General features: G+C 38.7%; 1 protein-coding gene across 11 annotated transcripts in view; it reads right to left on the minus strand.

Moving 5' to 3' along the window:
* The window catches only part of TENM4 (teneurin transmembrane protein 4), a 1,569,569-nt gene that overhangs the window by 73,179 nt on the left and 1,480,303 nt on the right, over positions 1–16,087 (minus strand). For all 11 annotated transcript variants that reach the window (XM_073661697.1, XM_073661699.1, XM_073661700.1 and 8 more), the window contains one exon: positions 3,533–3,718. In XM_073661697.1, the coding sequence (XP_073517798.1) occupies positions 3,533–3,718 (186 nt within the window). The remainder of the gene's footprint in view (positions 1–3,532; positions 3,719–16,087) is intronic.

The following is a 16,087-nucleotide window of genomic DNA, read 5'->3' on the forward strand; positions in this document are numbered from 1 at the left end:
TCTCTGTGACGAGGGACGACTTTACCAAATTGCTTTTACATTCCATAAATTTACTCCGCCAATTCCACAGGTAATAAAGTCCCCAAGGTCAGAGGATCCGCGCCCATCACAGGGGCGATCAGCTCGGGCCCCGAAACCGCGGCTCCCCCGGCAGCGGGCGAGGAGGAGGGCGACAGTGGAAAGCTGCTGCTGAATGGGTGGTGAATGCGGGGGGCGCTGTAATGTAACGTAAAGGGGGATTCCCATATTATCATTTAAAAGGGGGCTCTGGAAATATCATGCTTCTGCAATATTATTTAAAGGGTCGATCCTGCAATGTGTAAAAAATTATTCAGGAATAATCATTTAAAGGGGTATTCCGTTAATATGTAAATGGGTGCTCCACTAATCTGTTTTAAAGGGGAACAAGGGTGACATCATGTAAAGGGGTATTGCAATAATGTCACTTAAAGGAATATTCCAGTGAATGAGCGCAAAGGTGCTTTTTTTTTCTTTTTTTTTTTACAGGGGTATGTCAGTTATATAATTTATGGTATTTACAGGGGTATTCCAGAGTAAATTAAAGGGGTATTCTGGTAATATAATTTAAAAGAGTATCCCTGTAATATCCTTAAAGGGGTTTTCCCATAATATAATAACTTAAAGGGGTATTCTGGCTAAATAGTTTAAAGGGGTATGCCAGTAAAATGTAAGGGGGAATTCTTGTAATATAATTTAAAAGGGTATTCTGAAAGTATCATTTAAAGGGGTATTATGCTTATATAATTCGAAGGGGTATTGTAGTAATATTTAAAGGGGTTTTCCTGTAATATCTTTAAAGGAGTATTCTTTTAATAACATTTAAAGGGGTGCACTGTAAATATAATTTAAAGGGGAATTATGCTTCTATAATTTGAAGGTGTATTGTAATAATCATTTAAAGGGGTATTCTGGTAATATAATTTAAAGGGGTATTCCGGTAAGATATTTTAAAGGGGTATTCTGATAAGATAATTTAAAGGGGTATTCTGATAAGATAATTTAAAGGGGTATTGTGGTAACGTAATTTAAAGGGGTATTGTGGTAACGTAATTTAAAGGGGTATTCTGGTAATATAAATTAAAGGGGTATTCTAGTAATATAATTTAAAGGGGTATTCTGGTAATATAATTTAAAGGGGTATTGTGGTAATATAATTTAAATGGGTATTCTGGTAACGTAATTTAAAGGGGTATTCTGAAAGTATTATTTAAAAGAATATACTGTAAATATAATTTAAAGGGGAATTATGCTTCTATAATTTGAAGGTGTATTGTGGTAATCATTTAAAGGGATATTCTGGTAATAATAACATCTAGAGGGGTATTCCTTCTCAGCAAGTGATGATGCATCACTAGGGAAAGCCATCAATTAATAATCGCTGAAGGTCTGGGCTTCCTCACAATGAAAAGGCCATATCACTGCTTTAGTGCTGAATCCCTTTAACAGTTTTTCCCCTGTATCCCCGACCACCTTTTCGATGAACTGGGGCCGGCTGCAGTTTCCTGCACAGCCAACTTAATGCAAAGGTTCTAGAACTTTCTAATAGTCTTTGTATTTCAATTCCAAGATCTCTGCTTGCCCCCCTACAAATCCCAATAGCTCTCACACCTACAAGTTGCTTCCAGTCTTTGTGAGCTGAGCAGCCTGGACTGAAGACTCCACTGGATGCAATTGTAACAAACACTCAGCGGTGAGGACTATTAGATACGTACGGGTGCATATCCTATAGATTACATGTGAAAATACAACTCTGACAGCAAGCAGAGGCCTAAAGACGGTGAGGACAATGTATACTAGAAAGTTGCAGAACTTTTCAATGTCCAAAAATTATACTCTACTTACAGAAATAGGAGAACCCCTTTAAAAAGAACCGTTCAGGACTAGACCTAGTGGCATGGCTGGACAGGTCCTAGTATAACAATGAAAATGATACCTGTCTTGTAGTAATCAGATGTACCAGCGCTGAGAAATTGAGCTTTAAAGAAACATGCAAATTAGCTTGGGGGCATGTCAGCACATTTGGAGGACACAGACACGCCCCCAAAGCACTTCCAGGCTAATTTGACTTCGAAGCTTGATTTCTCAGCGCTGGTACATCGGATCACTACAAGACAGGTATCGTTTCTATTGTAGGACTAGGGACTATACAGACATACCACTAGTTTCACTAGTAAAATCCTTCTGACGGGCTCCCTTTAAGAACTGTATGGATCAGGATATCTTATAATCTATTATTATTCAGATGGATAATTAGTGTATTAAAATATATATAACTCACTTGCACATTGTTACTACATATATGGAAAAAATAAAAATAAAAAGCTAAAATAGAATGTGTTGTGTTACACCCGACCCATACACACAGCGAGGCACTATGATCGTATGAAACTTATGAGTGACTGTGACCAGTGACGTTATGGTCGACTAAGCTTAGGACAATGAGGGTCCGTGACTACAATACCCTCCCAAAAAGCCCCGTAACAACAGAAAGAGGCTCTATGGACACAAACATCCAATTCTTGTGCTTTTTAAATGTATAAAAATGTGTTTAATTGAAGAAACCTTCAATAAGGTCTCCAGAGAATTTTCGAGGGGAACTCGCTGATGGATTCTCAGTATCTCTTCTGCAAGCAATCAGCCCATAGAAGCCAAATGGTGCAAAAACTTTAATAACTCTCAAATGCAAAAATTATTTTGAGCCCAACAGACTGGCATTTAAATAAAAAAATTCCCTTAAGAGTTTCCAAATCCTTTAAAAACAAACAACCTTAAAAAAGGTCAGAGTCATCTTCGGGGGCATTTTTTGCTTACTTAAATGCATCATTTTTGCAAGTTTTATTAAAAAATGATGCACTGTTTGGGTTTCACATGTTCTTTGTTTCATAGCACATTGCTGGCAGCAGAGAAAACTGAGGATCGGTCAGCGAGCTCATTCTGATATGTCTTTTTGAGCTACTCTCAACTTTGATCTGGTCTGTGATCATAAATCAGCACAGCGATCAGATAAAAGAGTAACTAACTTCTCAGAAGGAGCTCACTGATGGTTTCTCAGTTAGCCCAATGTGCTGCGGTGCCAAATTTTTAATGAAACCCAATTGCAAAAATAATTTATAGGCCAAAATATTTGCATTGGAGTGAAAAAAAAAAAAAAGCCTGATCTCCAAGAACGTTATCCAGCCACCAGATGACATGGAAAGTATGGTACTATGGGTGAAAAGTAAGTACGGTCCAGTCCAACAGGTGGCATATTCAGCGCACACTCACACCCCCATCGATCGCCCCCGACCCCCCAGCTGGCGATTTTTAGGTAATTCTACGCAATAATCATTTTTTTCTTTCCTAATCACCAAATGAAAGGACATTTTGCTACAAATCAATATGAGGTAATGATGATGTCAGAACTAAGACCCCAGGACGGAGCTGCACATGCTGCACGGACGCTGCTGACGCGGAGCATGCCTTTGTCGCTTAGTGTCATTTTTTTTCACATTTTTTCCCGCACTCGTCCTACCAATAGTGCAGTGCTCTCCATTCCAGCCAGGGCTGCATTCACACCTCCCGTCTCGGCAGGTGCCGTGCTCGTTGCAGCGGGGGTGACATGCCCTCTGATCGCAAGCCGAGCCCATCCAGCCCTCGTCACACCGGCAGTTGCCACCGATGCACACGCCGTGGCCTCCGCAATCCGATGAACAGATTTCTGCAGGAAAAAAAGAAAAGAAAAGAAGAAAATTACAGGATTAATAATTGGATGAACCAAGCGCTGAAATACTCTGTGCTGCTGTGAGACTGCTGGTTCTACTATCTCTCTACTCCATTTCCCTGACATTATTTCTACTGCATTCAGCCCTGTCCTCCGACATCACTGCTTTGCACAAAACTCTTCTTAAATACTCTGCGCTGCTGTGAGACCGCTACTTCTACCATCTCTCAGCCTCTGGAGTCCAATAGGACATCATTTCCCTGATGTTACTTCTACTATCCTCATACAAAGCACTGCTTAGCACAAAATCAGCTTCCGCACAAAAATCTTCTGAAATACTCTGTGCTGCTGCGAGACTCTACCATCTCTCCATTTAACTGTCAATACTTCTAGCATCTCTCCTTCTGTGCCGTGTTGTCCAATCGGACATCCCATTTTCCTAACACTACCCCCCCCCTTGTATGTGCAGTCTTGGTCACCTGAAATACTCTGTGCCGCTGGGTGACTGCTCCTTCCAGTATCTCTCGTTTTGGGGGGGGGGTCCAACTTGATTTCATTTTCCTGATGCTGTCCCTGCTACATGCAGCCCCGTCCTTACATGATCCATTAAGTCCCCGCTTACTACACAGCTCTCCTGAAATACTCTGTGCTTGCTCATGGTCCCTCCTCTCTTCACCATCCTTCTGACATCCCGCTCGTCTTTTCAATTCATGGTCCCTTGACACACGCTGCCCTGTCCATATTAATACTGCCTCATCATTGCTTCATTCCAATCCTGAAATACTCTGTGCTGCTAGTACGCCCTTTTCTGTCCCTTATAAAATCTCCCTCGCAGTATTGTCCTCACTAACAAAGTTACATAAGTGACTATGTTCCTGCCTTATAATGGATGAGCATACACTATATCCATAAACACTCTGCGCTCCTGTGACGTGTTCAGAATGCAAAACTGATTACTAATCCTAATCACAAGAATCCTCCATGCTTTATACTGCAGGAGGTTTTTTTTTTTTTTTTGATCCACCTTGTTTTCCGAGACCCATCCTGTCCATACATCACTTGATTGGCACCAGTATGAAATTGATTATCAATCCTAATTACCAGAAACCTCTATTCTTTACACTGCAGGCTGCATCCACATAAGACTGGGCCTAAAGTGTTTGATAAACCTGTATTTCAGAGATCCTGCCTGTCCATATTTCACATGGTAGGTGGCAGTGTCAGAACTTGATCGCTGGGTGTAGTCCTAACACCAGAAACTTCCATTCTTTACACTGCAGGCTGCATCCACATAGTTTATGGTTTTTTTTTCCGCCACCTTGTTTTCCGAGACTCATCCTGTCCATATATCACATGGTTGGCTGCAGCGTATGAAGTTGAGCATCAATCCTAATTACCAGAAACCTCCATTCTTTACACTGCAGGCTGCATCCACAGAAAAAAATAAAATAAATAAAGTTTAAAATATTAGGTTACTCATCTGAATACGTCTCCATGACACGTAAGGAAGGGACATCAATGAGCGTTATGGCCGGATACCTCTCCATTGTCCGAGAGGGGGAAGGAAAAAAAAAAACCCTGTTGCTCACTAATCCTTCCTGACAATAAGTATTTTATAAGCAGATTAGAAAAAAAAAAAGAGGAGAAAGAGGAGGAGGACGGACGTAGATGCTGAAGGTCTCCCATGATTGATTCGCCTATTTGTCGTCTCCCCGTATATAGCTTTTGTGCCAAGCAAATCCTAAGGGGGCCGGCGAGCGGGGGAGGGGCGGGCGAAATCTCTTCCGCAGAACGTTACAGAAGTCATATTTAATTAAAAACTGGTTAAGTGTGAAAACAATGCAGGAATAAATGACTGATAATGCAGCCGAGTGCTACACAGTCCGCGTCGTGGCTTGTTAACCTGCCATCCTGACGGAATTTCATTAATTTCTGCAGCTTTTTAGCTTTTTTTCCCTTTTCTTCCCCCTCATATTCTGCACTGTCAGTAATGATAGTCTTCCTCGGTAAATGTTTATGGTTGCACAGCGGGACAAGAGAAATAAATGTGGGTGAAAAAAATAAAAGTACAAACATAACAAAAGCAATAAAAAACGATAAATAAATAAATAGAAAAGATATTAAGACATGGCAAATATTTATTCTTACACCGTGGGACGTGAAAAATAAATGTAGGTAAAAAAAAAAAATTACCTTAAAAAAAAAAAAAAGTGAAAATTTAATAAGTGAAAATGTAAAATATGACAAAAAATTATGGAAAAGCTTATTAATAATAATACTAATAAAAACAAAACAGCAAACATTTATTTTTGCATTGAAAGACAAGAAAAATAAATGTGGGTTAATAAAAGTAAAGTAAAAATGTAAAAAAATGCAATAAAATGGTAAAAAGACTAGAAAAAAGTAGTAAAACAAATAGAAAAAGTATTTAAAAAAATGGCAAAGAAAAACTACAATTTAATATCTCCATTCTTACACAGTGGGACTCAAAAATAAATATAGGTAAAAAAAATAGATAAATGAAAACTGAGTAAGTGGAAAATAGAAATAATAAAAAAAAAAACCAGCAAACACTTATTTTTACATTGTGGGACAAGAAAAATAAATGTGGGTAAAAAAAAAAAGCAAAGTACAAATGTAAAAAATGCGGTAAAATGGTAAAAAAGATTAAAAAAAGGAATAAAAAAATAGAAAAAGGTATTTAAAAAAAAATGGAAAGTATTTATTCTTACGTAGCGAGACTCGAAAAATAAGTGTAAGAAATAAAAAGTAAGATAAAGAAAAAGTTAAAAATGAAAAAGTTAAAAAAAAAAAAAACGCTATAAAAAAGGTATAGAAAAATGGCAAGTGTTTATTTTACACAGTGGACAAATAATAATAAATGTAGGTAAAAACAAGATAAAAAGTTAAAATCTGAAAAAAAATTAAGAAAAAAGGAAAAATAAATTAAAAGTAAAAACGAAAGCCCAATTGTTTTGATTTTGTTTGTTTTTTTTCTTCAAAATGGGACAAAACGAAAAAAAAAGGAGGTTAAAAAAAAGTTTTTCTAATAAAGTTAATGTTAATACTTTTATGCCCAAAAATGCCAAAAGTATTCTCGGAGTGATACCTTCATTGGCTAACCAGAAAAAAAAATATTTGCGAGCAATTTAAAAAATTTAAATACAAAATATAATAAAGAAAGTAAAGTAAACAGATAAAATAAAGGAATGAAAAAGTGTTTTATGGTGGGTTAACACATCTTGAACCTTCACATTATGCAATACCGTATAATGTAAATTATGCTATTCAGTGTACAGACAGTATACAGTGAGCTCCCTCTAGTGGTGGCTGAAGGCAACTAGAGTCTAACACAAAGTTATAAATCCTTTGTATAGACTTCAGTAAGAGACAGAAAGTAACTTGGCACTAACCCCGGCTTCCCAAGGTTATACCCCCATAAAAAATAAGTAATGACCATCCCACCAAGAGGTCCAGTAGGACAATATAGGAGAATGTGATCTGGGTCCCGGGCGCCTCTGTGCCCAGTACAATGGCTGCTTTGTTGGATGCAGGATAATCCGTCCGGTGCAACAGATTATCTCCGACTTCAATGGGAAAAGTCTCCTCTCACTGCCGATTACAGCGGACTGGGAAAGAACATGAAAAGTCAGGAAAAGGCTGCGGATATTTTAGAAGACATTTCTTAGAACTCTGTCAATTTATTGTAGCCCGAACTTCATAGAAAATAACCCAGCAAATCCCCGCGGCTTCCTGCAGGAGAATTATTACTAGAGATGTGAATGTAAAGGGTTGTCCAAATAATGGCTAGGACGCATCAGAGAGGTCCAACGGGTCTGCCCTCTTGGGACGGAGGCCGAGGGGCGCCCGCAACCAGACGGCGGCCGAGGGGCGCCCGCAACCAGATGGCGGCCGAGGGGCGCCCGCAACCAGACGGCGGCCGAGGGGCGCCGGGAACCAGACGGCGGCCGAGGGGCGCCCGCAACCAGACGGCGGCCGTGGGGCGCCCGCAACCAGACGGTGGCCGTGGGGCGCCCGCAACCAGACGGTGGCCGAGGGGCGCCGGGAACCAGGCCAAAGCTACAAAGTCCTTTCAATCTGTAATCATGATTTTTTTCTTACTTTTTGGAACTTCTTAATTTCGTTATAATGTTGAGCACACGATCTTTCAAAGGCGCCCTATCTGTAAACCATGTATAGTAAAAAAAGAATCTCACACTCCACTAACATTTAGAGATAATTTGTTGAAGTTGTTTATAATTGTCCCAACTTAAAAGTAAAAAAGAGTAAATTACATCTAATGCAGTGAATTCAAGACTAGTGTCAAGTAGTAAACCAAGTTTCTTCTGAGGGATCCAATTCTGCCTTATTAGTGCTGACCTGATTAGTTTACAAAGCGTCTGCTGGGACCGAGAGAGATAATGAGATAACAGACAATAAGTTCTTAGGCGCAAAACTTAATTTGCCAAATACAGTTTACTTAACCCGTTGTACCCATAATACGCGGCCCTATAAATTGTATCATTGTGACCAAATCCTACACGAGCTCCATACCTAAACCTTAGAGGGAATGTGTCTTGAGAAAATGACCCTGGTTTTTGTGCTACATGTATTTTAGATTCACCATTTTTTTTTCATTACAAAAATTGTATTCTAGCAGTTATATTCTTGTACATAGGGGGCAGTATTATAGTAGTTATATTCTTGTACACAGGAGCAGTATTATAGTAGTTATATTCTTGTACATAGGGAGCAGTATTATAGTAGTTATATTCTTGCACATAGGAGCAGTATTATAGCAGTTATATTCTTGTACATAGGGGGCAGTATTATAGTAGACATATTCTTGTACATAGGGGGGCAGTATTATAGTAGTTATATTCTTGTAAATAGGGGGCAGTATTATAGTAGTTATATTCTTGTACATAGGGGCAGTATTATAGTAGTTATATTCTTGTACATAGGAGCAGTATTATAGTAGTTATATTCTTGTACATAGGAGCAGTATTATAGTAGTTATATTCTTGTACATAGGGGGGCAGTATTATAGTAGTTATATTCTTGTACATAGGGGCAGTATTATAGTAGTTATATTCTTGTACATAGGGGCAGTATTATAGTAGATATATTCTTGTACATAGGGGCAGTATTATAGTAGTTATATTCTTGTACATAGGGGGCAGTATTATAGTAGATATATTCTTGTACATAGGGGCAGTATTATAGTAGTTATATTCTTGTACATAGGGGGCAGTATTATAGTAGTTATATTCTTGTACATAGGTGGCAATATTATAGTAGTTATATTCTTGTACATAGGGGGCAGTATTATAGTAGCTATATTCTTGTACATAGGTGGCAGTATTATAGTAGTTATATTCTTGTACATAGGTGGCAGTATTATAGTAGTTATATTCTTGTACATAGATGGCAGTATTATAGTAGTAATATTCTTGTACATAGGTGGCAGTATTATAGTAGTTATATTCTTGTACATAGGTGGCAGTATTATAGAAGTTATATTCTTGTACATAGGGGGCAGTAGTATAGTAGTTATATTCTGGTACATGGGGGGCAGTATTATAGCAGTTATATTCTTGTACATAGGGGCAGTATTATAGTAGTTATATTCTTGTACATAGGGGCAGTATTATAGTAGATATATTCTTGTACATAGGGGCAGTATTATAGTAGTTATATTCTTGTACATAGGGGGCAGTATTATAGTAGATATATTCTTGTACATAGGGGCAGTATTATAGTAGTTATATTCTTGTACATAGGGGGCAGTATTATAGTAGTTATATTCTTGTACATAGGAGCAGTATTATAGTAGTTATATTCTTGTACATAGGAGCAGTATTATAGTAGTTATATTCTTGTACATAGGTGGCAGTATTATAGTAGTTATATTCTTGTACATAGGTGGCAGTATTATAGTAGTTATATTCTTGTACATAGGTGGCAGTATTATAGTAGTTATATTCTTGTACATAGGTGGCAGTATTATAGTAGTTATATTCTTGTACATAGGTGGCAGTATTATAGTAGTTATATTCTTGTACATAGGTGGCAGTATTATAGTAGTTATATTCTTGTACATAGGTGGCAGTATTATAGTAGTTATATTCTTGTACATAGGGGGCAGTATTATAGTAGTTATATTCTTGTACATAGGGGGCAGTATTATAGTAGTTATATTTTGGTACATGGGGGGCAGTATTATAGTAGTTATATTCTTGTACATAGGGGCAGTATTATAGTAGATATATTCTTGTACATAGGGGCAGTATTATAGTAGTTATATTCTTGTACATAGGGGGCAGTATTATAGTAGTTATATTCTTGTACATAGTGGGCAGTATCATAGCAGTTATATTCTTGTACATAGGGGCAGTATTATAGTAGATATATTCTTATACATAGGGGCAGTATTATAGTAGTTATATTCTTGTACATAGGAGCAGTATTATAGTAGTTATATTCTTGTACATAGAAGCAGTATTATAGTAGTTATAGAATCATAGAATGGTAGAGTTGGAGGGGACCTCCTGGGTCATCTGGTCCAACCCCCTGCTCAAAGCAGGATTCACTAAATCATCTCAGACAGATGTCTGTCCAGCCTCTGTTTGAAGACGTCCATTGAAGGGGAACTCACCACCTCTCGTGGCAGCCTGTTCCACTCATTAATCACCCTAACTGTCAAAAAGTTTTTTCTAATATCTAATCTGTGTCTCCTCCCATTTAGTTTCATCCCATTGCTTCTAGTCTTTCCTTGTGCAAATGAGAATAAAGATGATCCTTCTACAATGTGACAGCCCTTGACATATTTGTAGACAGCTATTAAGTCTCCTCTCAGTCTTTTTTTTTGCAAGCTAAACATTCCCAAATCCTGCAACCGTTCCTCATAGGACATGGTTTGCAGACCAGTCACCATTCTGGTCGCTCTTCTCTGAACTTGCTCCAGTTTGTCTATGTCTTTTTTAAAATGTGGTGCCCAAAACTGTACACAGTATTCCAGATGAGGTCTGACCAAAGAGGAGTAAAGACCGATAATGACTTCACGTGATCTAGACTGTATGCTTCTGTTAATACATCCCAGAATTGTATTTGCCTTTTTTGCTGCTGCATCACACTGTTGACTCATGTTCAGTCTATGATCTATTAGTATACCTAAGTCTTTTTCACATGTACTGTTGCTTAGCTCTATTCCTCCCATTCTGTATATGCTTTTTTCATTTTTATTGCCCAGATGTAGTACTTTGCATTTTTCCCTGTTAAAAACCATTCTGTTGGTTGCTGCCCACTGCTCCAGTTTATTTAGGTCTTTTTGAATCTTCCCTCTCTCTTCTCTAGTATTAGCTATCCCTCCTAGCTTTGTGTCATCAGCAAATTTAATCAGTTTACCCTCAATTCCTTCATCTAAATCATTAATAAAGATGTTGAACAATACAGGTCCCAGGACGGAGCCCTGTGGTACCCCACTTGAGACATTCATCCAGCTGGATGTGAAGCCATTTACAACCACCCTTTGAGTCCGATCACTAAGCCAGTTATGAATCCACCTAACAGTTGCCTGGTCCATTGCATACTTGGTCATTTTTTCAATAAGGATGGTGTGAGATACTTTGTCAAATGCTTTGCTGAAGTCAAGGTATACTATATCTACAGCATTTCCCTGATCCACCCAGTCAGTGATTCTGTCATAGAAGGAAATTAAGTTAGTCTGACATGACTTGTTAGTTACAAACCCATGCTGACTCTGGTTAATCACTTCATTCTTATCCAGTTGTATACTTGCACATAGGAGCAGTATTATAGTAGTTATATTCTTGTACTGTACATAGGAGCAGTATTATAGTAGTTATATTCTTGTACATAGGAGCAGTATTATAGTAGTTAAATTCTTGTACATAGGAGCAGTATTATAGTAGTTATATTCTTGTACATAGGGGCAGTACTATAGTAGTTATATTCTTGTACATAGGGGCAGTACTATAGTAGTTATATTCTTGTACATAGGGGCAGTACTATAGTAGTTATATTCTTGTACATAGGGGCAGTATTATAGTAGTTATATTCTTGTACATAGGAGCAGTATTATAGTAGTCATATTCTTGTACATAGGAGCAGTATTATAGTAGTCATATTCTTGTACATAGTGGCAGTATTATAGTAGTTATATTCTTGTACATAGGGGGCAGTATTATAGTAGCTATATTCTTGTACATAGGGGCAGTATTATAGTAGTTATATTCTCGTATATAGGAGCAGTATTATAGTAGTTATATTCTTGTACATAGGAGCAGTATTATAGTAGTTATATTCTTGTACATAGGGGCAGTATTATAGTAGTTATATTCTTGTACATAGGAGCAGTATTATAGTAGTTGTATACTTGCACATAGGAGCAGTATTATAGTAGTTATATTCTTGTACATAGGAGCAGTATTATAGTAGTTATATTCTTGTACATAGGGGCAGTATTATAGTAGTTATATTCTTGTACATATGGGCAGTACTATAGTAGTTATATTCTTGTACATAGGGGCAGTACTATAGTAGTTATATTCTTGTACATAGGGGCAGTATTATAGTAGTTATATTCTTATACATAGGGGGCAGTATTATAGTAGTTATATTCTTATACATAGGTGCAGTATTATAGTAGTTATATTCTTGTACATAGGGAGCAGTATTATAGTAGTTATATTCTTGTACATAGGAGCAGTATTATAGTGGTTATATTCTTGTACATAGGGGCAGTATTATAGTAGTTATAATCTTGCACATAGGAGAAATATTCTTTCATTTCCTTGCTGCTTGTGCATCAGGGCTATAATGGTGAATGATGAATCTATAAGTGTTGTGTGATCTCTTAGGCCGATATATTTCTAAGCAGATGGCAAATATTCAATATTTCCTTCATCATCTGCCCCTGATTCGTGGAGTGACAATGAACTTACTCTTCCTCTGCGTTTTAAACCCATATCCGTGTATTTAATAAACTTTAATCCCTGCCTTGTCCTGCTGTCTTCCTGAATTGATAAGACAATGCTTATTGAACGCTGCAGAAAAAAAAAATCCTCGTGAATAGATGTCCAAGATTACACATGTGAAAGAATGGCTCCTGTGAAGGAGACTCGTTGCCAGGGGCCATGATTGGCTTTTGACCTTCTTCCATATTAAGATCTGAAAAAAGCACTTGTCCTTTGGCAGTTACCACAAGGGGCCAATACAGCGCGGAGGAAGCTCGGCCCGTGAAAAAGACTTTCAGCTTTTTACAAGGATCCAGGAGGAGACCTCATTTTTCCCATTAAAGTCACAGATTGCACATTTGACCTCTGACAAGGCTGTGAAAACCCCAGCAACCGTAAAAGATTGAAGAAAAAAAAAAAGACAAAAATAAAAAAAAAGTCCGTCGAGGGTGTAAATCTGCAGGAAGGCTGGCGGAGCAGGCCGCTTTATTCTTGGTGTTCATCCATTAGGCCTCCGGTCTGGGGCGGTTCATTACATAGGTCTGCGATGAGCGTGTTCTGCTTTTGAGGCAGTTTTTATAACGAGCCCATGTGTCAGGTTTGACAGACAGTCGTCCTTGATCCGGCTGTAGAAGGTCGCTGTGCTTGGCTTTGCAGACACCTTCTTGATCCCTTCATCTCTGTAGTGTAGTAGTATGCTTCTCTCGCTAGGACCCAGCAGTGATCTCCACCTTCTGCTGCTAATTGACACACCCTAGATTGATATAAAAAGCAAGGGTGTGTCAGCAGTGATGGAACTATTTTCCCCATGCTCAGGCCTGGAGTACTAGCAGTCGGCTAGCTTCTTCTTGGAGTTTCTTCTTGGATTGTTGTCGTCTACTCTCTGGTGTCTTCTCAAGTTAAGTGTATTCCCTTGTCTGCTTTCCTTGTTTTTCTTTAGTTACAGTGGGGTCTGACTAGTGCTCACCCCGTCCCCTACCTATCTAGGGCCTAGGCTCTAGGGATACTTAGGGATTAGGTATCCTACTCGGTGATAGGTGCGGAACCTATTTAGGGACGGTATGGGAGTCAAGATCTGCCTAGGGTGCTCCACTCTCCTTTTCCCTATTTGTAGGGCTTCCCCCACTTATCCCATTGTCGTACACTTGGTCCTCCCCTTACCTAGAGTGACACCATGGGGAGAGAGTTTCCAAGGACACCCTGTAGTGGTGCAAAGATACCAATATGGGTCAAATACAAGTATGGACCTTTAAAAAATGAGAACAGTGGGGACCTCCTGAACTCCAAGAAGAGGTGCCACCGTGTGCAACCGGGGCGTCTCAAAAACTTCTGTAAAGTTTTGGTTTTGGGTGGCATTGGCGGTGCCCAGAGCCTATACAGTGAGCAGGGAAGAGGATTAGTGGGGTGTGGCCTTTAAAGTGGTGATGAAGGGCACTGAGAACGTTTTCCTACCAGATGGGCAAGCCAAAAAGTTGGCAAGTATGGATAACGCTTTATGGAAATGGGACCAAATGAGGGACCTTCTAGTCTACGCCGGCCCAGAGGTCTCCATTTGGGAAGGTTGGGTAATAGAGGAGACAATGGCTGTCGATAAAGCCACACTTTGGCTAACATAGGGGCTGAGTGTTGCGTTTTTTTTTTTTAACCATTGAGCAGTATGTGTATATTGCTCGTAAACGTACGTAACTTTCTGTAAAGTATAGCATTACTTTATATCCAGTAGGAGTTTGACTTTTGGGAAACCCCACAGATCCTGAGAAAGAAGAAGTAGCGCTTGTATAGCACAGAGACCCCCTTCAATGCTTTTCCCCAGTATAGTGGCCCTGGACTCCCCCATAGGATACCGGCAGGGTTAACAACCTCATTAGTATAAAAAGACACAAATACTCTCTTTCAATCCAAAAACATATATACTAAAATATATATTTTACGGGTAGGTATTACCACTCACTCCTGCATCGAATATCTGTAGATGTGACGGAACCGGCCGCCACTCCCCACGAGATGTGGAAGAGAGCGGAGCTGAATCTCCCCTTTAAGGGACCCCCCTTTAAGAGACCAGACTTGCACATAGAAACCGTTGCCTTTTTGTCTTACAATTTATAAAATTAAAGCTGGTTCCAAAAAAATAAAAAAAAAAATTAAAAAAGGAATTCACCACCCAATGTACACCAAAAAAACTGGCATGAAAAAGTTGTTCAACATGTCATACATGGTATGTGTGCAAAATTTTAAAAGGAAGCCATCATTAGAAAAGGATCTGTTTGCAAGTTTTTTTTGTTAAATGTACTTTTAAAAAAAATGTTGGCACTCTTTTTTTGTTTTATTTTCCATATCACTATCTTAATTAAAAAAAAAAAAAAAAAAAAAAAATTCTTATCTTGCAATGTTCATACTGGCCACCGGGGATTTTTGAACATAGGGCTTCTTGTTCTTTAGTTAAGAGTTTTCAGCAGGCTCCTTATCATCAGAGGCAGGATTACAATGATAGATAGGATGGGAATCCGTTTATTGCTGCTAATGTACATGTGAATTTACTAAAACAACAGGAAGTTAGAATCTAAAAAAGCCCCAGTGGCCGGTGTGAGAATTGCAAAGATTTCTATTTTTTATTTTTTTTTTAGTACAGATTTATTGTGACATTTTAAAAAAATAAATAAATAAAAATTGCTAGGAGGATGATGTTGGGGCGGGGACCCCGATTCCTACAATGTGTCACTTGCTGGTCTGCATTCTGTCATTTTGATACAATCCCAGTTTTCTCTGCTGCAGATTTAGCAGAGCTCTGAATGCTGAGCCCTGTGTAACCCCGCCCACACCCCTTCTTGGCAGATCAGTGCTGGGGGGCGTGGTTACACCACAGAGCAGGAGGACTAGTAGACAGGTGACACCTAGTCTTGTAGGGATTATCTCTTGATTTTATTGAAACGGCGGCACTCAACCTAGTATGTGATACATAGCGGGAATCAGGGTCTCAGCCCCTACATTATGCTGCTCTCAGATTAAATAGCACAAATCCGATGACAGATTCCCTTTTAGAGGTGTATACTTCTAAATATATTTGCCATACTTTCCTCCTGTTCAAGATTGGAGTATAAAGCGTCAGCATTGGTAAATTCCCCCTCCAATGTATCAATAAAAAGTTACATTTTTATGAATATTTTTGTTTGAATTTTTACTACATTTTTTATATATTTTTTTGTTATAGTGAAGAAGTCTCGTCGGCATCATTTGAGAATTCCTCTACTTTGTAGACCGGGCGGTCTCTGCGCACAGATGGGACTTTCGCTGTGTCGGCTTTGCACAATCTGTTTGTCCTGCACCTCCTACCCTGCGAGCTGATGTTACACACCATCTGTTTAGTGTTTTTTAGGTGTGAATTAGCCAT

The sequence above is a fragment of the Phyllobates terribilis genome, unplaced genomic scaffold (genome assembly GCF_046119375.1).
Source record: "Phyllobates terribilis strain yellow unplaced genomic scaffold, ASM4611937v1 Scaffold_2__4_contigs__length_985480577, whole genome shotgun sequence".
NCBI classification, from domain to species: Eukaryota; Metazoa; Chordata; class Amphibia; order Anura; family Dendrobatidae; genus Phyllobates; species Phyllobates terribilis.